This window comes from Cloeon dipterum, chromosome 2 (genome assembly GCF_949628265.1).
Source record: "Cloeon dipterum chromosome 2, ieCloDipt1.1, whole genome shotgun sequence".
Classification (NCBI taxonomy): domain Eukaryota; kingdom Metazoa; phylum Arthropoda; class Insecta; order Ephemeroptera; family Baetidae; genus Cloeon; species Cloeon dipterum.
Window position 1 is genome coordinate 10,500,124 of NC_088787.1, and position 23,081 is coordinate 10,523,204.

The 23,081-nt window shown below is 38.0% G+C and overlaps 1 protein-coding gene and 1 long non-coding RNA gene across 6 annotated transcripts in view; one reads left to right on the forward strand and one right to left on the reverse strand.

The window, feature by feature from the left end:
* LOC135935533 (ankyrin repeat and BTB/POZ domain-containing protein 2) overlaps positions 1 to 23,081 on the reverse strand; it is a 66,849-nt gene that overhangs the window by 12,111 nt on the left and 31,657 nt on the right. For 3 of the 5 annotated variants that reach the window (XM_065477947.1, XM_065477946.1, XM_065477944.1), the window contains exons 3-7: positions 20,708 to 20,936; positions 3,438 to 3,695; positions 2,924 to 3,268; positions 1,664 to 2,022; positions 957 to 1,313 (exon numbers count right to left, since the gene is read on the reverse strand). In XM_065477947.1, the coding sequence (XP_065334019.1) occupies positions 957 to 1,313; positions 1,664 to 2,022; positions 2,924 to 3,268; positions 3,438 to 3,695; positions 20,708 to 20,936 (1,548 nt within the window). Of the gene's footprint in view, positions 1 to 956; positions 1,314 to 1,663; positions 2,023 to 2,923; positions 3,269 to 3,437; positions 3,696 to 17,387; positions 17,555 to 20,707; positions 20,937 to 23,081 lie in introns of those variants that run through there. The other 2 variants (XM_065477945.1, XM_065477948.1) reach the window with 2 other exon arrangements.
* Positions 14,668 to 15,514, forward strand: LOC135935536 (uncharacterized). The gene is made up of 2 exons (XR_010574227.1): positions 14,668 to 14,946; positions 15,008 to 15,514. It is a non-coding gene; the product is annotated as an uncharacterized LOC135935536 (long non-coding RNA).

Consider the following 23,081-nt stretch of genomic DNA (forward strand, 5'->3'; position numbering starts at 1 on the left):
AAGAAAAATCATTTTTACACAAAAACATTCAGCTTTGGTTTAATGTAGCGGGGGCCAGATTCGTGCTACGCGCAGATATGGCGTCCGGTGGAGAATGGCGCGAAAAAACGGTCACGTGAAAATGTGCGAAAAGAACCAAGTGACATAATTTGCATTACTTGTACTAATTGTGTCGTTTGGATCGTAAAAACAAACTCTTGACACTCGTACGGGAATCCAAAGAGAGCTTTTTGTTTCCCGAATTCAGACGCCATCTTGAATCTGCGCGGTTGGAACCAATTTTAACGCACATATCTGGCCACCGCTGGTTTAATGGACATTTTTGTGACCTTGACACGACATGACAGTAGCGTCAGGTCGTGTGAAGAGGTTGGCTTATGAAAATAGCTCAAATAAATGCAATTTAATTATACATAGTATTTTTTTAAAAAAAAAAACAAGACAAATCTAATTGTGAAATGGGACAAATTTTATTTAGAATCAGGGATGGGAATCCAAACAGAGCAATATTGTTATTAATATTTTGATCAACTTGGACTTGTACACTGTAGGTATCTAATAAATATTCTATCTATTTATGATAAATGAATAAAAAAACTAAAAAAAGAGATTTATAAATTAAAGTTAAACTGTATCATTTTAAAGCTAGAAAATAATTTTTGGTTATTAAAACTACGCAGGAATTAATACTTGCGGCATTAAATTTGAAAAAAATTAGAAATATAAAAATTACTATTATCTTTAGGCTACATTCAGCCAAAATAAAAAATGAAGCTGTTTAAAACTTGCAAAATATATTTATAAAAAAATTCTCATAATAGCGCTGTTAAACATATGCACTTAAAATTTAAAAATCTGAGCAAGAGAATGTGAAAATTATTTTTCTGTAAAGCTCTAACTTAAAAAGATATTTTTTATGTTCAAATTACAAGTACAGCAGAAAGCATGGATTTTACCTATTATGTGAATCCACCCAGACAAACTCGTCAGCAGCGGTTCCATTGGTGTTGATGGTCTCGAGGCTGGAGTGCCTGATGAGCCGACGCACTGGCTCACTCTCGCTGCCGCTCATGCTCGAGTACGTAGACGTGCTGTACGAGGCCCGCGAGCCGTGCGACCGCAGGGTCAGCTGCTCGATGGCCAGTCGAATGTCCTCCAGGCCGCCGCCAGGCTCGAACTTGGCCGGGGTGGCGCGGTGGCGGGAACGAGAATTTTGCTGAATCACGGCACCCTTGCGAGAATTGCTAGCAGCAATTGTGTTCGGAGGCCGAGAAGCTTGCTCTCTTTGAAGGAGCATCACACTCGCAGAGAGTCTGTAATTATTATATTGATCCCGAAATTTAGTTATTAATTATTTAAAAATTTAAACCAAGTAGGAAATACACTATTGGAACTTAATTGTTAATTAAAATTGATAAACACAGTTGGCATTTGAGCTATTATATGTGTATAAAAATTATTTATATTTTTAAATGTTTTCATTTTAATTAACCTACTGTATTTCTTACTCACGTTTTAAAAATGTTACACTAAAATTTAAATAAACAATAAAGGTATAACATATTTTCTTAATAAGAAATAAAGTATTTTATTAAATAAAATATTTAAAAAAAAATTATTTACTGCAAACATTTAATAAATTATTAAATTTTAACTTTTATACCTTTCATCTTCAGGGACAGCACCCAGGGGTGACTTGTAGTGGTTGTGCTTCCTTCCGAGCGAGTCGGCCGGCGGAGAAGAGCTCGTGTGCCCGTCGGACATGCTGGCGTGCCCTGAAGACCTGTTCTCGTCACTCGAGGAGCCGCCGCACGAGTCCTGTCGGCGTTGCTGCAGCAGCCTGAGTTCGTCTACGCTCAAGTGGTGCGGGAAGCTCAAAATGTTTTTTCTGCGGGACTTCATCTTGGCCGCCGGCCTCTTCAGCCTGAAGCACTGCTGGCTGTCCTCTGCGGTGGTCGGCGCCTGCTGACTCGCGGCACTGCTCTTTTCAGCGCATTCCGGACTGATTTTCGCCTCGTTTATCTGTAATTTGAGAATAATGAAATTGTCTAGAGATTATTTATTCAACTCTCCAAAATTATACTGGACATGAATCCACAGCTTTATTAGTTCTAAAGGAAAATTGCAGTTAAGAAGAAAATGCTGTAGATTTAAATACACGTCCCCTGTTTAAAATAGAAAAATATTCGGTTTTGTGCTAAGTTTGAGGCCAAGAATAGAATTGAGTTTATAATTTTAAAAATATCTTTAAGAGAAAATCAAGAGTAAACACGGTATTCAAAATTTTTATTTGATGCAAAAATTTCTAAAGCATTTGAGACCATCAAATAATACACACATATATTGAAATTACCAAATTAAGCACTTATTTCCTTTATTTACAGGTCTTACGTTAAATCCTAATTGATTAGAACTCAGTTTGCGGTGATATTAATTAGAGTTAATTTAAAATTATATTGTTTCTTCAAAATTTCTTAGGTTTATGTAAAATACCTCGACGTTATTCTAATTTTATTATATTTTAACTTTTACAAGTTAAAATTAAATATAATTTATATTTACTGCATTTATTTTTATAGTTTAATTATTATTATTTTTATTTTTTGTAATAAATTGGTGTAGAAAAGGAAATTTTACTTTTATTTTATTTATAAAATTTTAACTTTTTAGTTTGCAAACAAATTTTATTAATTTTAATTTTCAAATTCATTTTAAATTTACAAATGCAACATAATTGAATTAATAGGCCTTTACTAATATTTGTGAGTTGTATCAAGATCATACTACGATGTTAATTTAAGAATAGGTTATTGCAACAACCTTTTACGACTATAAACCAATGGTATGATAGAAAAAGACTTGAAAACCCATCGAGTTTTTAAAATTATATTTCAAAAAAGAAGCTTCCCGCTCCTGCTCGTACCTCATTGTCGTTTTCTCCACTCCGCATGATTTTCTCCAAGGGTTGTGTCTGCTGCTGCTGCTGCTGCTGTTGCGGAGGGGTGGATTGCTTGGGGTGGCCCACCTGTTTGTCGTGAGGCACGTCTCGCTCAGGGAACTGCTGCACGTTGTAGAACTGGCACAGCTCCAGTTTGTTGAGTCCGACGTTGGCTGGGCTGTTGGTGGCGGTGGCCGTCGAAGACGACGAGCTGCTGTCAGGCGACCATTCCGCCAGGGGTGGCGTGCTTTTGCCGAGGGTGGGCGGCGTTCCGGTCGGCCGCGAGGGGGTCACCCGCAGCGGAGACTGCCGAGGAACTGGTGCAACCTGCTTGGACGATTTCATCGTTACGACGGGAAATTTGACAAATTTACTTCATAATTTTCCACTTGTATAGTATTTTTTTAAATTAGTAATTGCAAGAATAAAACTAAAATTTGTGGAATTGTAATTAAATCACTGGTAAAATAATTAAAAATCAGAATTTTAAGTATCTTACTTCTCTGCTTGAAGCTTTGTAAACAGCAACCCCGTTGGCTTGGGGCGACGGTCGTTGGGGCAGGCCCGAATTGCTGTTGTTGCTCGGAGTGTACTCCGTCCAGCCCGACTGCGGCGCGGCCAAACGGTCCTTGCTCACCGACCTGAGGAGGGATGAAGGCGTATGGGCCGTGCCCAGGGGTGATGGGGTTGACGGGCCGTTTGCGTGCTGCGGCATCGCGCGTGCTACTGATAGACTGCCTCCACCCCGCACCACATTCTGAAACAAGAGTTTTAATGGATTTCGTTGGTTAAAATGTTTTGATTCAATAAATTATATTGCCTTTGATAAATAAAAACCTGTTGAAATATTTATTTAAAAAGTTGACACTTGAGATGGGTTGCTTGTTGCTGGCTGTGTGTTTTTCCATTAAATGAAAACATGTTGAATAAAAGGTTAATGGAGAAACGTTTTTTAAGCAATGGAAATAAACTGCTGAAACATGTTTTGTTTTATAGTCGAACACATTTACAATTAAATTTCTATTTCTTTACGAGAAGATGTATTTTAAAATTACTGAATTGTTGACAGTAATTAAGTCAGATTTTTATACATTAGTTAGGCTCAAACATCATAATAATTACTGAGTTGTCCTAAAATGCATTTTATGACTCAATTCGACCCCAAATGAAATCAAGTGTTAAAGGCTTATCAAAAATAACAAAAAATTCAAATCTAAATAAGAATTCCTCAAATTATTCCAAAGTTTACGGGAAAATGTGTGACTAGAAGGCAGAACAGTTTCGCAACAGCCCCAGAAATGAAATGCAAATCTCCATACTATACAGTTACTCCCGTTTCGGACGGATCCACCTTCCGATTCATTACTGCCGAGAGCCGTGGGACATCTCCTCGGCTAATAACTAACTATAGCCGAAAAACGAAACGATCAGGAGCGGCTTAGCGTATGCATCGAGGCCAGCCATAAATTTTACTCGAGCATCACATTCATTAATGCAAATCGCTGCGAGCGCCAGCTTCGAAATAAAATCATCATCAGCGCCGTCCAACGACGTGTTGTTCGCGGCCGCCGAGATGAGTTTTCATCCATAAATATGAGGCCGTCAAGTTATGCCCTGCCAGACAGTCAATCGCCGTTGTATACGATGAGCGATTCATCACAGAAAAATTAGGAAGATCGGAACAAATATGCCCGAAATAAAATCAAATTAAAAATGACAATTTTTCTTTTAAAAAAGTAGGGCAAAAAATTGAAAATCGTTAGAATTGTTTGATACAATTAGGCAATTGATCAACAGTGTGCAAAAATCAAGACAGGTCCTCTTTGGATCATAATTATTCAAATATTGCTAACTAACTTCCCAAATTCATAGTGCTTGACCATATTTTCTTGGCAGATTTTGATTCCTCTCGTCTAGACCTGTCCAAAGGTGTGTGACGATTTTTGAGGAAACTTTGTTGTGAAATAAAATAAGATTTCAAGTAAGGAGACAGTCCTACCGATTTAAATTAATCTTTAGGGATTAATTTACGTATAGGAACACAAGAATTTTCAGACTTTTCTCTTTAGCAACGCAAAATATCAAATATCCGACGTAGATAATTCAAAAGTAAGTGTAAGCAGCAAACAACACTTCATCTTAACGGAGCGGCAACAAAATTCGGTGTGCATTATTATTACTGCACGTAATGTGAGACGCCACTTTGCATTTATACGACTTCTCAGAGAGCCGAGCGTGCATAAAAATACATTAATTCCGCGTGGTTTGTTTAATGATTGATATTATTACATTACAGATGCACCTCGGCCGTACGTAAATATATCGCAACTATGATTTAAATGAATGTAATGCCGGCGTTCGTGCTGTACAATAAATCAGGCGAACGCGACCGTAAATTATTCCCCCATATATCGCAAGCAAGGGGCACTCGAGTGAAACACGCAACTACTATTATCGTCCATTAGCGTTTGTTACTTCGATTCTTGTGATTAATGATTGTGATCTGTGGCGCAGTAAGGGGCTAATTGAAAATCACGTTCGGATTGAGGAATTCCGACATCATTCCTAATCATTTTTAAAAATTAGGTGTGACGGGCGTGACAAAAGGTTGAGTAAAAAAGTTATTTCAAAGTTAGAATTTTTCAAAATTCAGGCTTATATTGATTTAAAACAATTATCTCAGTCTGGTAAATTATTTCTGTGATATTTTTCTATTGGTGCTATACCAAGATTATGTCTGGTCGGTCTGTGCTCTTTAAGTAAGGCAGAAACCCCACCTATTATTTTTAAAATAGAAAAAAATATTGAAATTAAGTCCTAGAAATATTCTTGACGGGCAATGAACTAAAACTCGTCCTTGTTCCTTTATTTGTAGAAAACCGTTACCGTAATAAATATTTCACACCCTCTGGTCCTGGCAAAAACATGTTAGTTTTTTCTAAACAATAGATGAAAAAGACGTGCATTCAATTCATGCCCCCACATGCTTCTATGGAACATTTAAATACCTTATAAACAATATTATATTATATAATACAGAGTCCTGCTGTGCCATGGAACTTTTTTCAAAGGAAATATTTTGAATTTTTGAAAGAGATTTATTCTTTAGGGAAAGTTTTTTGCCATTTCCAAAAACGATTCAAATTTCTAAACCTGTAAGATGAAAACATATTACAAGAGAATCGTGGATTTAAAGAGTAATGATACTGGAAAAGCCTGGAAAATGCTTGTTGCCAATGCATAAACTCGTCCCTTAGGATTCAGTTAAAGCCTAAATTGACCTAGGAAGCACTGCATTTTTTCGAGAAAATTGGCTGGAAAGTTGCCGTGCTTTTCAAATGGTAATGTCTGTCTCCTTACTTGAAATTCGATTTAATTTCAAAACCAAGAGTTTCCCCAATAAGTGGCATACACCGTTCGACAGATCTCGACGAGAGGAATCGGAATATGCCAAGAAAATATTTTCAAGCACTGTAAATGTTGGAGGAAATTGGCAAAATTTGAATTTTTATTGTAGGAAGGTCCATTTTTATTATTGCAAATTGTTTAACAAATTGTTAATCGATCAATTGTTTATGGCATCCAACAATTTAAATAATTTTCAATTTTTGCCCAGTATCATTTCACATTAAATGGAAATCATCAATTTACAAACCCAACTGAATCGCATTAAAGCAGTACAAAGTCACTATCAGTTTCCCCGATCTAAAAATCGTGAATCTTTTCAATAACGATTCACTTGTTTAACCCACATTCCGTAGAGATTGAAGGGCATGATTGGATTAATTCCAAGTGGATCCACGTGAAGCATCATCAATCGCCGCGCGCGGCGAGTTTTATTTTCCGCGCGAATCATAAACGTGTCACAAGAACAAGCCGGCACGGCATCGCGGCGAAACATCATCATATTCCATCGCTTATTCGTGCTGTAAATAATAAACAACAACTTTCTGCTGGGAAATATGTGCATTTAAGTGTCTATATTTTACACCTCGCGCCAGCTCACTTGAGTGGAATAAGTACGCGCTTGTTGAAGGAATTTGTCACTCACGCGGTGATTAATTGACAGGATTTCTCAGTGGGGATTTCACTTAGACGCTCATAATTTATTATTGGAATTAATGGAACGGAATGCTCATCGCGGAGGAGGAGGAGGAGTCGCAAGCCCACTGGCATGTTAATAATGCTAGGAAATAAATGCATTCATTTTTTTATTGATGAGTGACCGACAAAAATGTGACGTGGGTCCAAATTTTCGAGACATCAGCGACATCAATCTGGTGTGTTTTTGATCACCTCCGACGCATCCTTCATTAGGCATGCTCACACAGATAAGATTTTTTTATAGGACAACAGTTCCCAAACTAGATGATTAGTTTACAATGTCACCGGCACCAAACCTTTTTTTTTAAATATGTCCATTTTAATTTGAGCATAAACAGGATAGATCAAATTAAAGCGTAGGCATATAAAGAGACTGAAAAGTTTGCGTACTTTTTGAATGGTAAAAGGGCTGATGACTGTCTCCTTTTTTGAAATCTGATTTTATTTCACAGCAAAACGTTTTCCCTAACAGTTTCATACACCGTTGGATAAATCCCAATGAGAGGAATCAAAATCTGCTAAGAAAACGTGGTAAAGCGCAATGAATTTTGGAGAAAAGTAGCAAAATGGAAATTTTTATTGTCTTTTGGTTATTGCGCATAGTAGCAAAAGATTGCTTGCTTATATTGCAGCCAACAAATACAACATATATTATTTCAATTTTCACCCTATTTCAATACACTTAAAACTTTTGTAAAAATGGAACTAGTCCAACATGATAATTTAGTTTTTTGGCATTTATTTGACGATTTAATCTATTATTTTTGTCGCTTTTTATAAAAATCTGGTAATTAAGTTCGCTCAACATAATTTAATGAACCTCATAAAGATGAAAGAATTTATCAGATTGATTTTGCATTTTATTAAATAATTTAAACCATCACCTACCTGTTTAAGAAAAGGAGCTAAAAACTATCATTGCAGATGAACCCAAAGTTCCAACATTATAAAAATTTAAAAATAAATGGTTACCTGGGGTGGGTTAAGCCCTTAAGCTCGTGACGGGAGGTCAAAATGAGTCTAACAGCGTGCAATTTTTAGCAATTCTGACAATTTAGAGATGAAAAAATGTTTGCAAAATATCAAACAATTTGCTATTCTAGGTTTCTAGGCGGAATTTCTCGAAAATAAAAGCAAATTCCAGCTCTAAAATTATCACACAGGTTTACACTTGCCTTTATAATAATTTTGAGAGGCAAATCAGATTTTTTATAAAATCTAAATATTTTAAAAATCACGGAAATTTTAATGAGCCATGAAATCGAACAATGATCTCAAATTTGTTGTTCATTCGATTGGGCTTGATGAGAGAAATCCACTGTGAAATACCAGGTGGTTAGAGAAAAAATCCCTGCAAATGAGATCATCAAAGAAATCGAAAATTAAGCTTCAGAAAAAATTTGGTGAGTCCTCCAAATTACAACCAGATACCGCGTTTAATTAATTACTTTGAATCCTAACGACTGCGATGTCCATTTGCATAAAAAAACGAGGGCAATCTACGGTCGGAACAATTAAAAATCTTCCAAAATTACATACCTGACCAGGGGAAACTCTACATAAACGAGCGAAACAATTTATTATTTTCGCGTGCCTCGCGACTCAGAGGAAGAAGAAAGCAAGAAAAAAAACAGACAGTGGAGCAATGAGCAATTAGGGCTTGCGAGTAATTAGAGCTGCGCGGCTGAATCAAAAGTCGAGGCAGGGCTGCCGTGGTGATTAATTACAATATTTTGCCCGCTGCGAATGGGACGAGGAGAGCAGCAGCGACCAGCATAGTGATGACTTACAAAGGAGCATCTGACTGAGAGAGGCAAGCGAGCCAAGACAAAAAAATACACACACACACTCGGGGACAATGTACAGCTGGGGATAAAGGAAAAATTAAATTTCGCTGCGGGCGAATATGGAATATGCCGAACGTGAGTGTGTGTTCAAAACCGGTTGGCTAAAACGGCTGGCGATGTCGGTGATGCTCGAGAAAGAAAGAGCCCAAAGAAAATAATCATCGTAATCTTCTCCGTCCGTGCGCTGCGCGCGGACCCGACTCGGCAGCGCGTGTGTAATTTCCTCAGACTGCTGCTGCGCTCGGGCGAATTTTAATTTGGCCGTAAATTAGTGACACGAGCACCGCGCACCAGACGCCACTAATTAAAAGCTCCATAATACGTGCGTGATTTTTCGCAGCCACTTAAAATTCTTGACGCATGCGGGAATTTTAATATTGCCAGATGACATTAAAATTTAATAACTGGCCTCTATTAATTGGTTCACCTTTTTTATTGCTTCTAAAATTGTTGAAGATCGAGTTTGTTTGAAAAGAAAAAATTGCGAATTAAAAAACATGATTATATTAAGTGACACTTATTTTTGGAAATGTGAAAGACCGTGAGAAAAGGTCAAACGACAATTTTTCTACGAGCATCCCTTGACAAAGTTCTCATATATTTACATTTCAAAGAACCGAATCCAACGTGCACATCTGGTTGTCTGTATAAACAACAATTGCACAGTGAAAGCAATAGCGATGGGAGACTTATTTGTTTTTTCAAAATAATTCCTTAAGTTAGGAATATAAATTTATTTTGGCAAGTTTTTAAGGTTTCAAGTTTCGACCTTTTTCCCAGCTAAATAAATAAAAGAGGGAAAGATAATTTTTAAAGGAATTTTCAGTTAAAATTTTAAACGTACATGTATTTTTTTATGCTTATTTCCTTGCCTCAATGTTAACTTAAATGTTTTTATTTATTTGTGTAGCTCATTAATTTATTAACTACTGTTCGGTAAATTAATCTAAAAAAAATAAATAAAATATGGGCCATATGCCATACAACATCTAAAATTCAAATCAAATCTTTGCACAAAATTTTAAGGATCTGACCTGTTTTTATAACTTTTCCCATCAAAAAGTGTTAAAAAAATTAGCAGTGAAATAAAAACCAAACCTTCGTATTAACCTCCGGCTAAAAACTGACAATTTAAGTCTAAAATACCGACTTAAGTAACTGAAATTCCCAAGTCTGGTGATTCGCCTTAAATAAATGAAATTAATCTTGATAAAGTATGATTGTTGCACGGTGCAAAAGAGTAAAGATGTTGATGTTTTAGTAGCAAATAGAATGGATGAGAGGAGCAAAGGGCTCACGTTTGCTAATAAATAATGACACAATATGACAGTATTGCTGGCGTGCGTTCAGAATATTAATTAAGGAGCGTCGAGGTACCGTTTTCTTCGCGGCTTTTTGCTCGTTATTTATGTGACGAACACTGCCTATTTGTTCACTTTGCAGCAATTAATCGTTATGCCTGAATAAACAAAAAAATTATCAAACCGATTGTGAAATGATTGCGAGACGTATTTCCCAAGCGATTGAAACTCAATACCGACACTCTCACGCGCGACAACGACGATTTTCACGCCAGCCCAATTTGCGTGCAATTACGCCGCATTTTCCTGCGTCATGGATGATCCAGGCGACACGACAATATTATTATACAAAGTAGAATTCCCACGTCAATTTGTACCAAAATTAGCCTACGAAAGAGAGGTGCATGCGTGGATCGGGTTTCGCAAAACAAGAACGGCCGGAACTCGTGCATGGCGATCGAATTTCAGAATCTGTTGTCACTCCAGATATATATTTGCATAAGAGCAGCAGCAGCAGCTGCTGTGGAAAATAAAAGTGGTCTCCATCGTGTCAGCGCAACTAACTCGCTTTTCAATTCCGAGATTTGTGCTGAATTGTGCGCCGCGCGTCCGTCCGTCTTTTGTGCAGGGGCTGCTGCATGTTGTGTGTGTGCGTGTGTGTGAGTGTGTGTGTGTGCGCGCCTTTTTTCTCATTTTCTTTCTTTCGCTTGTTGGGAGGACGATGGTCCAAGCTGGCCTTGAGAGAGCTGAGAGCCAGCCATAGCCTCTGCTCTGCGTTGGGGAAGAGCCGCGCATTTATTTGCTCACTCAGTGTGCATGTGTACTTTATCCGCCCAGCCCCGGCCGCAGAGTCGCAGACCTTTTCTGCCTGTGTTGCTTGTAAAAGTCACACCCGAGGTGGAGAATTTTTTCAACTGCCCAGCGAACAGCAAAAGCGCTCACGCGGAAATCACAGATGGAAGGGAATTTTTGTTTTATGAACAAACAAATCCGCTTTGAATAATTTTACACGTCGATTTTATGTTTGTTCGCATATTATTTGTAGTTTTTAAATTTTTCACCGACCACTAAATCATTTAACAGAAGATATATCTGATTGGCTCTTGTCTAAGATCGAGACAGCAGCGCCACAGCGACAGCCAGCGCAAGCAAGTCAAGCGACAAGGCTGGCTGTTAGCTGATCTTTTTTCTCGCTTGCGCTGGCTGTCACTGTGGCGCTGCTGTCTCGATCTTAGTTAGGTCAGCACTACGTCCAATGAGAGAATCGCTCCCTTCTCTGATTGGTCACTTGCGTTCTTGCAGCACAAACCAAATTTTACTGCTAAAATAACAGTTGTCACGTTTACATAGATTTTCCCGGTCGTAAAATATTAATTTAATTAATAATTCTTAATAACCAGCTAGAATTTGCATATGTATGTTACAAAGTGTCAGTCAGGTACACATTTGCCGCATTAACACTTCCTCCAATTAAAAATACTCTACCACAACAACTACAACAACACCTGTTGCAGCATTTATTTTTATATTATTTTTAATACACTGCAAACGATCTATAAAAAAGGTTACAATATTTCACGGCTCTCGCACACTCTGGCAATTTGATCGAGAGGCCTCAGCGAGAAGAGCCACTCGACTTGTTAATATGACTCTTGGCCAGCCTGACAAAAAGAGGCAAAAGAAATGAAGCAGTGCTCTCTCGGCGTGCGGCCGAGGCTAAATTGAAAACGCTACGCTCCACTGCGGAAAACATTATTCTGCGTCGAATTGTCGGAGGAGTAGAGAAAGAAAAGAGTTTTGGCTTTCCTCCTCCGAAACGACAGATGCACTTTCAATCAGAATGGAATTTTTAATGAAAAGCGAATCTTTTGAGGTTTGGCGAATTGAAAAATCCAATTACTTATTGTGTCTCTTTTGATATTAAATTGGTAAGGGAGAAAAATAATTTAAACTGAGCAAATGAAAAGCCATCCGAATTGAAAAGCACATGAAAATTTTATTGAAGGCGCCTGATGGTCAATTCAATTCGTTTTTATTTCTCCAAAAAAGTAAAAAAAAACTTTCCCTTAGGTGTTTCTTTAGAGCATTCAGATTGTTAACCACTGTACTATAGAATAAAAAATTACTCACAGGAATGAAAACAGCAGGTTGCCTTCCCGCATTATCCAGACAAAGCTAGCCATGAACCTCCCCCTCAAGAAAAAGGGTAAAAGAGAAATAGGGGCGAGCAGGGAGCTGGTGCGGCGGAAGGCTTTTGCTCTTCAGCCCGGTAACTTTAGAAATAAGACGGGCGGCAAAGGTTGTAAACTGCTGTTACAAATGGTTCGGCGTCAGGTAGGAGCTGCTCGTTGCTTTTAATTAAAATGCTTTCCGATCCAAAGGGCTCATTCATTTCGTTATCAGACGTCCAGGCAACAATAACCAGCACACGATCGAGTTTTATTTCTTTTCATGGGCGGACACGGGGATCGAATTCCATTGCAGCGGATTCAAAAGGGAAAATATTATTATGTTAAATACCGCGAGGAAAACGCTTGGCTCGCCAGCGCCCTAATTGAAAACAAAAAAATAGGGAGCACCATTTTCCTACCTCTCGAATCCAATTATCCAATTTGGACACGGGCGTAAATTGTTGGGAATCCGGATTCACTACGTTTTTTGCTCTCCTTATTAAAGAAGAATTTTAAAATGTCAAAATCGTTAGTTTGGGGCTTTAATTAGGGCGATTTAAAATAAAGCAGAAGACATTTGAAAAAAAAATTGGGGCATTTTTTTTGTTTTATTTATGAATTTACTGGTCTAAAGAATTTCTGTCTGCGGCATGTCAGCGTTACTTGAGCCCATTACTTTTTATTATACCTTTGAAATTGGGGAAATCAGAAGAAATTAAAGCAATTATATCTGGTGACTTTTGAAATTTTCTTCTGCTTATCATAAAAACTAGTTTTGACCAATTAGCTTTCGTTTTCTTGAGAGATTTCTTTCAGGGCACACTTTCGCTGTTTCCCCTGGGTCCAGAGAGAAAAATTGTCTGTTTCCTTCACGCAAAAGAATCGTGTGTGACGGCGGTTGGCACGAAAATCGCTCTTTTTCATTAATAAAACAAAAACAGCAAAAGCGCCTCGCCCTGGCGAGCGCAGTGACGGCCAACATCATTCCTCACTAATTCCACTGATGAATAAACATGAGCTTTATTAGTCGCAGGAGAGAATGAAAAAAAAACACACACACGCGGGTGCTGGAATAATGTTATGCTGTGAGAATGCAACTTTCGGGATCGCGTGCGTCACACAGAAGGAATAAAACGAACGGATGCCTTTCATAACAGAAAAAGAGAGAGAGAGAGATTAATTTCGGTCTGCCGTGTGTTTTTGTGCTCTCTGCTGGGCGAGTGCCGGTGGCGGCGACCACCGAAAGCCCGCGAGGAGCGTGTGATCACCTCACAGAGAAGCAGAGGAAAAGCAGTTCTCGGTAATTACGATCTGTGCGCTGAGTGAGCGAGGCAACGCAAGGGCACACCGAATAAAATGGCCAGCAGCGAAATAAAAGATTTCTCTCATCACGTTAATTTGGTCTGACTGACTGAGAAAATAAGGCAGCCAGCAGCCGCGTGTGTGATATTTAACCCCGATGCAGTAGCCGCAGATTGCTCGATCTTGACTTTGCTTCTTTTTCAATGGCGGTCAAATAGCTTGTGTACATATTCTAAAGATAATTCTCTTTCTCGCATTGCTATTTACTACTGATTGTGTTGTCACTCAAAATCAGAAAGTGGATTGATACAGGTCAAAAATTGAAAAAGATTTGAATTGTTGGATGCAATCAGCAGTTGATTAATAAACAATGTTATGTTCTACAATTTTCAACAATAAAATAGGACCTAGCTATAGAAAAAATTCAAATTTTCTCCAAATTTTACAGCGCTTGACCACATTTTCTTAACTGAATTCGATTTCTCTCGTCAAGATCTATTCAACAGTGTATGGAAACTTTTAGGGGGAACTTTTTGTTTTGAAATAAAATCAGATTTCAAGTAGGGAGACAGTCCTAAATGCATCAAGAAATGGAAACAAGAAAAAGAGGATTATTTTTAATTTAAAATTATAATTTTTGAAACCTTTTAGTCCAAATTAAAGAGACATTAGCAAATTTACCTATTTACAGTGCAATGTTGAAAACCCTTGCAAAAAGAACTACTTGAAATTTTTGAGCTACTCGCAGTGTTTAATTTTTTTTATTAACGCGTATAATTAACACAAATTCCGAAATTAAAACTTTGCCCATTCGAATCTTTTACCAATGTAACATATTATTAATAATGAGGTAAAGCGAGCCGGGATTTCCCGGGAAGGGGTTTCCACGATTCGGGTTTTCCCGATGGAAAATTTTTCCCGGGACTGTGTCAAACCCGGGAAATCATCTTTGCGAACACGTCCGCTCCATTGATTTATTCCCACTAAAAACGGTACGGCGCAAAGCATAAAACAAGGGTAACCACTCTCTGTGAGCCAGTAGCTTGGGACATCTATTTGCAAGTCACAGCCTAAATATGGAAATAGGCGGTCTTCTCGTATTCTTCGTCGCGATAATTTGCATCTGTGGTGCTCAGAACGTTGGACAGGGGGCTAACTTCATAATCTCTGTACAACAACAACCACAGAATTCGTCCAACCAAGGCCAGCAGCTGGTTCAACCTCAGCCGAACAGACAAAGAGTTAACGAAAAAAATCAACCATTTCAAAATTATCAACAGCAAGTAAGAGTCCAAAACTATCCTGCGCTTTTGTCCCCAGTATAACCAATCTAAACTGTTGTAGCAATTGAATCAGGGACCTTCCCGGCTGATAGGACTGCCCACCCGCCCAGACTCAAAACCAACCAAACAACCATTACCAATAACATCAATTTTCGATCTACCCGATATACCCGATATACCTGAACAATGCCCAACAGGTACAGTCTGGGACTACGGGACGGCATCATGTATATAATTTTTTGAATTTAAATCGATAACTCCTTGATTCAATAGTTTCTGCTCGATCTAAATTTTCTGGGACTAATAGCTGTTTTATTTTTATTAAGATAAATGACTATTTTTGCCTCAATTCCAATATTATCTCGACAACATCTCAACCTATTTACAGGACAATGTTGAAAACCCTTTTAAAAAGATCCCCTTGAAAATTGTGAGCTTCGCAATGTTTAATTTTTCGATTTATTAAGGCCTATAATTAACACAAATTCCGAAATGAAAATTTGGCTTCTTCGAAACTTTCACTAATGTAACAAAATTTTAAGAAAAATAAAGCATTAACATGTGGAAAGATGATCTGTATTTTTATATAATTAGTTTATGTATATTTATAGTTAAATTTCCATGATTTCGTAATGTATATCAAAACGATATAAGGTGGAACGCCTGGTTGATTTTGGTTTACTCTTTGTCTGTTCGGGAGAGCAGGTTGGAAAGGCTGCTGGCGTTGTTTGAACGAACTCTGAGGTTTTTGTTGTTGAAACTCGCCCCCTGTCCTTAAATTTCTGAAAAATCGGCTACAAGGCTGACAATGTTGTTGAAAATCATGATTTATTTCGTCAGAAGAGAAATATACCTCTGAACTCACACACGGTTGGATAGATCAAGCATAAAATAATCATTGCCAAAACGGTTTAATTTTTCGAGATGTCTGATAAAATCTGAAATTCAACTGTTGCTTCGTCCTGGTTTCATTATTGCACGCTCTACAGCTAAAACTGCATTTTTTATTCATTGTTACCCTGCAAATTTAAAATATATCTAATCTGCAAGTGGAAACAAAGCTTAAATCTCATTCGTTTTCCCAAGGATAAAAAAAACAAAAGCAAAAATTTCAAGAGCTTGAACTAATTAAAAGCGAGCAGCAATGATGGATGTGCAGTGCAAAGTAATGAGACAATTAATAATCCGCCCCTGCCACAAGAGAAATGGATTTTACATAATTAGATTGCGCGCTCTCCGCGCGGTGGAGAGGAAGGCGATGAGACTGTGGCTTGCTAATACAAATTCATTTTCTTGTCAATCAGTGCCGGGCAGACGCGAGGCCATTTATCATTTTTTTCCGACTGCGAAAAGTACCGAGTCTGGCCGGTGTGTTACATTTACGGTACCCTCATCCCGTGTCCGCGCGCGTATTTGCATACTGGCAGCAGCAGCACTCGAGGATCAACACAAAAGTCTCTGCTGCTTACTTTACATTCGGCTCAGACGCGCGCCGATCGACCTGTTTTCAAACAAGATTCGCCAGAAATCCTCTTTCGCCGGGACCTGGGTAAAAAATTTTAAAGAAGCGGCCGCGGCAGAAGGAAAAAAGAGAAGAATAAGCGCACAGACTGCTGGCTCGCATTCCTTGCTCTGCTTGAACTTTGGCGACGAAGGCCGCTTTAATTTTGACACCGTGTGGATTTAATTGATGCGTCCAACGCCGTGACCAAATATTTATCAAAACAGGCGCCGAAAGAGAGATGGATGAGCACGAAGATTAGGCAAACTAGAGTTTGATTAAGGTTATTTCTTTGGTTAAAATTGATTATGACAGGGAAATAATTGAAAATGGTTTGAATAAATTGTTTAAAAAAATTATATGTGCAGTGATCTAAAGTATTTCATGTTAAGAATTGAAATTTCTACATATTTTTGACGCATTTTGATCCCTTTTGACGAGATCCATGCCAAGGAAACTCTTTGTTGAGAAATAAAACGAGATTTTAGGCAGGTGATATTCCTCGCGATTTGAAAAGCATTGCTAACTTTGCAGCCTGTTTTCTCAAATATTTAAGCCTGAACCGAATCCTTTGGTACAGGTTTATGCATTGGTAAGAAAAATATCTTTCATCGTTTTGTAGTATCAATCCTATTTATAGCAGATGGTTGCATTTATTCCGCATGCTTTATCAAATTGAAAATCGATAAAACTTCCCCTTCAGTCGCAATTCGGAGGGCGAACGAGATAAACACAACAACAAAATAGTTAGTTCATCCGCTTGCAACGAACGCTTCTCTATCGATGAATTCCCTATTACTGAAATAATTTTCAGTAAATTTGATTCCTCCTGAATTTAAAAGCAAATTAGGTCACCCCTCCTGAACTATCCTAACAATCCAGAAACTTTGACGAAAATCAGCCGCTTTTTAAAAAAAGAAAGAAAATCACGCTCAACTACCTGTTGATGCAAATCCAAAAGTGCACAGCGTCGATTTCACCGGTCAGCTTGGGTGAGGCGGCCGAACCGAAAAGCAGAGCAGAGAGAAGCCACCGGGAACGCGCGCGCGGTTCGTTTCTCGGCGAGCGCACCACATGGACTAAAGTGGCTTCGGGCGGCAGGTCTTCCTAAAGACCCAGCCGAGGAGAGAAGAAGCAAAGCAAGTTGGCCCGCCAGCTAGCGTCTCTCTCTCTCTCGCACACTCACATAAAAAGAGAGCCCGTATGTCGGAGTGTATTGAAGGTCGCTGGCAAAGAAAATCTACCTGCTTCTCTCTCTCTCTCTCTCTCTCTCTCTCTCTCTCTCGCTCTTTGCTCGGGTGTAAAAAGAAGCGGCGGCGGCAGTCTGAAGAGAGGAGGCCCGAAGCCTACGCGTCGCGCAGACCCCTAACCTAAAGCTGAAGCTGGCTGGCTTTTTTCCGCGCAGCACAATGAGGTGGATGCGCTTGCTCCGCGAACTGAACCCTCTGCAACGGGTCTCTCAGTAAACAAAAGCGAACGTCTTGTACCTGTAGGCGTGAAATTTGACGGGCTTTATTGTGTGTAGTTTACTCCGAAATTTATGGTTCTATTAATTTTCATTCACAAGAAATAGGAAATTAGCCTCTACACATTTTTTTTAGGTCGAGCAGGTGCACAAACTGAAATTTACAGTAAGGAAAAACTCTGCTGCAAATTCACTAGTTGTATAAACCCTCAGTGTTCAAAGCCGCCAATATATGGCGCCACCGTATAATTTCTTACAAATTTAGTTTTAAGGCACTTCAACTGCGATTGCAACTATGCATTCTTCACTTATTTATGAATTCTTTTGACGTGCTGAAAACCAAAATCGGCTAAGCCAATCGCCGTAGAATCGTGAAAAACTATTGTTTGAATAAAAAATCTTTTCCACCGTTCCTACGACGAATGGCTGAACTGATTTTGTTTTCAGCTGGTCAAAAGAAATTGCATTAAGTGAAGAAAGCACAGTGGCAGGATCGAGTCTGAAATCGCAGCGGAAGTTCCTTAAAATTAAATTTATTACTAAAGTATACGGTGGTGCCATCTGTTGGAGGCTTCGAACACTGAGGGTTTATGCAGAGTTAAAATATTTTAACTTAAAAATATCCCAATCAAAACTTGACTGTGTGGAATAAAATGATGCCAATTTTCAAACTCCTAAAATATATGAAGAGTTTAATGCTGTCAGATGACAAATTAAGGCAAAAAAATTATTTTTAATAAAAAGATTTCTATATGCCGTTGGAGCAGGATTTAATTTCCAACCAAAATACATTCCAGGCATTAAATCAGTTCTTTTATCAGGTTTTCGGAGCGTATAACCAAGTATTTCAAATGGATTAATTTTTCTTAGTCAAAAATCCAAAAATTATCACCCTGAAAAGTTGAAAAAAGGTCATGTAATGTGGCCTTTGACCTGCGACTTGTTAGTAAACGTAAAACTTGTTCAAAATTTTAATTTATATCGGAAGTGACCTAAATTAATTAATTTCAAGATGATATCCCAACTCAACCAAGAGTTACAGTCTATGTATATTTCATTCAAAAAGCCTTCATTTTTGGGGATTTTTGTGATAGCCATAAAATTAGGCAACGCCCACTTTCCCGGGATTCAATTTCGGAGTTTGTCATGCAAAAAGTACTTAAAGTAAAATTCAGCAGTAAAACGGTAAAAAAATCCCGTCAAATCGATGTCAAATTCACCTGGAATTGCTCATTGAATAATTTAAGCAGTTACTAGGTTCTTGCAAGTATTATTATTATTATTTTACAATTATGGACTAGCCATGCAGGAAGTTAATTTCCCTTCAATGCCACAAAAATTAACTCCCGGTCAAATTTGAGATATTCTTATATAAATATACACTCTTGATTGGTTCTAATTTACATTAATTTGTTTTTCCTAGAAAAATTACGAGGTGCTCGGATGTTGCAAGTTCTGAAACTGGCAAATCACTTAAATTCAGCTTAAAAGGCAGTAAAAAAATCTGCGCTCATTTAATAAGTTTCACGAATTCTAGCACCTACCTCTACTACAGTTAGGGGCTTGGAACCGCACTTAAAATCACATCACCAGCCGCACAGGGAAAAAGTTGTGCGTTCGAGGACGCAACCGCAGTTGGTCCTGTGTACGAGTGTGTGTGCTTAACAAAGGCGAGTGAGTGTGCTGTGCATGCACGTACCCCGCAATCAGAAAAAGATGCTGCGCGCGCGTTCATAATTTATTGTGTCGCGGATTGTGCGCGATTTTTATCTGCCCGTCGGGCGTTTGGATTTAAACACACCGGTTTCGTTCGTTGAACTCGCCGCACCACTCGCTCGCGGTTGGACACTTCCGGTATGCACAATTAGCAAGAACAATTAAAGCGCACTGCCGTGACCCCTGTGTATTTTGGGAATTTCTATGCGCGCGCACCGTGGGATTTTCGAAAGTGAGTCGTCATACTTCTGTCGTTAAATTTTCATTTCTTGGTATTTTAAAGAATGGATTAAACGCTTTCGCATATTTTTCCGCAACATGAATTTTAATTATGAAAAATTTCTGCTATTTGTTTGAAGGAAGCGAAACCTCGGGGCTTTTTAATATTTCTAAACGTTTACTATTCTTGTAATGAAAAGTATCAAAATTATAGACTTTGAAACTTTTTTATCTCTACGGAGGCTGAAATATTTTGAGGAAAGGATTTGAATTTCAGATAGGTAATTTTTGTTATTTAATCAGAAAAACTATATCTTGAATTTTTTCTTGGATCATATCAATATAGATATTTTTAAGTTATTGACTCTGTCTTGTGCCCTGTATTTACCGTACAATTTGAAATTATGCTACGCTCAATTTCTATTAGCTAATACAATTTGCTGATTTATTCATTTTTGGCTCAACTTATTAAGCTGTGTTTAATATTTTAAAGTATTAATTATTTTAAAATTAAGTCAATTAAAATATATAAACTATTTCCTAAGCGGAAAGAATTTTAAGCCATTGGAAAAATCTAATAGCGAAAAGAAAACTATTTTCAAACCTCTCTGAATGTCAGAAATTATTTCTGCTCTTTCCAAACGTTCATCGAACAAACCAAAAAGTATCCTCTCCCTCCCAAGAACACTGGCATCGAGGCTATACAGTGCTTGAATATATAATTAAAATCGTTGAAACCCCGATCCCAGCCAGCCGCCGTGCCGACCGCACAAAGAACGATTCATCTCAATTGCGCAGCGTCCAGTGGCGCTGGCCACAATGAAACTATTCATCCGAGAGGAAGATATTAAAATTCCTACCTGCACGATGTCTCTAGTGGGCGTGTACTTGGCGGGCGGCCCCTGCGGCCCGAGCGTGGCCGTCTCCACCCTTGCCGGGGAGACTCGGGTCTTCAACACCGGTGCCGGTGGCGGCTCAGAGACCCCCGCGGGGCCGCGAGGCACCGCCGCCCCCGGGGGAGAGGGCACCAGGGACAGCCGAGGCGGCTCGCAGCTGTTTGACACCACTGTGCGGGCAAAGTCACCAGGCCTGAAATTTGAAACGAAAATTTATGCGTCAGAAATTAAAATAATTGTTCAACCTTTTTTTTGACGTGAAATTTATTGTTTATATTCAGAATTTTGTGGAGTTAAAAATCACCTCTTGAACAAATAACATTTGATGGATTAAAAAATTTGTATCTACGTTTGATAAAATTATCAACATTTAGCTGAGATATTAACCAATATTAAATTTTGTCTAGCCCTTAGTCGAGGGTTACTACGGCTGTAGTGTTATCCAGTAGCAATCAGGCACATTCATTAACAATTAAAGAAATGGCTTTCAACAAAATTACATCATGAAAAGTCTATGATTCTGAGTCATGAAATATATTAATTTATAAGTGCAAGTCTGAGGTTATGATAGCAAATTTATTTTTTAAAAATACAATTATGAAAAAAAACTTTACATAAATTTAGCATTGATCTATGAAGGACTGACAAATATTTATCTTAGTTAAATACAAATTAAAATTTAATTTGCTTAAAATAAATTTAAATAAAAAATTAAAATCAAATTATTAAACAGGTTTTAAAGCATTTATAATAATTTTTATTCAAATTTACAGTTTTGCTTAACGTTTTAAAACAAATAATTTAATGCAATTTTAACATAAATATTTTTAATATGTTTTTAAGTCACGCCGAGCACGCCCAGCACTAATTAATTTCGGATGAGACCGCCATCAATTTAATCTAGCCGAATTAATCGTCGCCCAAGATAATCTGCAGAAAAAACACACGGAGAAACAAGACTTTGAGCAAATCAGGGGAGCAATAAATCAGGCTCTTCCTTGCCTGGGTAGGCGCGTGTGTGTCCTGCGTGCAGGTCAGGGCAATAAATTCATGCGCCTGCTTAACACTTGGTCCAATTCATCTTGTTCCTTTTGGTGGCCTCCCACACACGTATTTTGGATCGGAGCGATTAATCACCAAGCTGCTTATTGTGAGCAGCGAGAGCGCCGCATCACTGAGAGCAAACAACACCCCGCGCGAAACGCCTGATTTGGAGAAAGAGCGCCGAGATGAACAAAACCCCTTTCTCATTTCACGCTCGAGGTGAAAAAGACGCTGTGAGATGCATCTTCTTCCTCTTCTTTTGATTGCGCTGATTTTAGAACGGACAGAGTCTAGTCTCCAGCATCAATTTCGATGCTTGGCCTAGAATTTGAAATCATCCCAGCACATTCAAAAGCAAACATTGTGACTATGAGTCACCGCGCACTGAATCAACTTGTAAACATTGCTTGACTCAGCAAATAACGAGGAACATTCTTGGATAGGTTAACACAATTTACATTCCAATTTGTTCATCATTATTAATCGTGACCATGTAAGGTAAAACGGGTATAGCCGACGATTTTTTAAAGCAAATTCTTATGATATTAATGATATTGAACCATATTGAATTTTATGGAGACCGTTTGATACATTTTTTTATTTTATCGAAAATTAATAAAATTTTCTTTCCGATCGTTGCGTGAACAGAATTTTCGCATATAATATTTTTTATCTATATTTAGCGGTAGATACCAAAGGGAAAAATGAATTTAAACGGGTAGCAATCAAATTGATTATATATTAAAAATAAATTTATTATAATGTTCTCTTTACATAAATTAATTTTTCCTCTCACTCTGTATCTTTAAGAAGTGCATAAAAGTCACGGTTAAACTTGATCCTAAATAAATTACCAATTACGTATTAATAAAAATAAATTAAGTCACTGAACCACTTGGCAAATAGCGTAAGAGCTTCTTTAATTCTAAACTTGTCATTTATATTTCTGGGATTTTCTTTTCATTTTGATCAAATTGTCAGCAGGATCAAATGATCAAGGCAACATTTGTTACAGAAATTTAAGAAAATTGGGAAAAGGAGGCAAAATATTATTTTTTGATAACTTGTTTCTAGAGTGAGAATAAGGAAAATTTTTGAAACAAAGCGAAGATATCCATATTTCATTTAAAAATTAGAAATTTCTTGAGTGGATGAAAAAATTGGCAAACAAAACAAAATTTACACGTAGGAAATCGGCATTTTCTAATAGATTGTGTCATTAAGGTTTTAGGAATCTGATCTCCCCGCGGTGCAATATCAAAAATTATAGGTATGCTTTTTGGATTTCTCACAC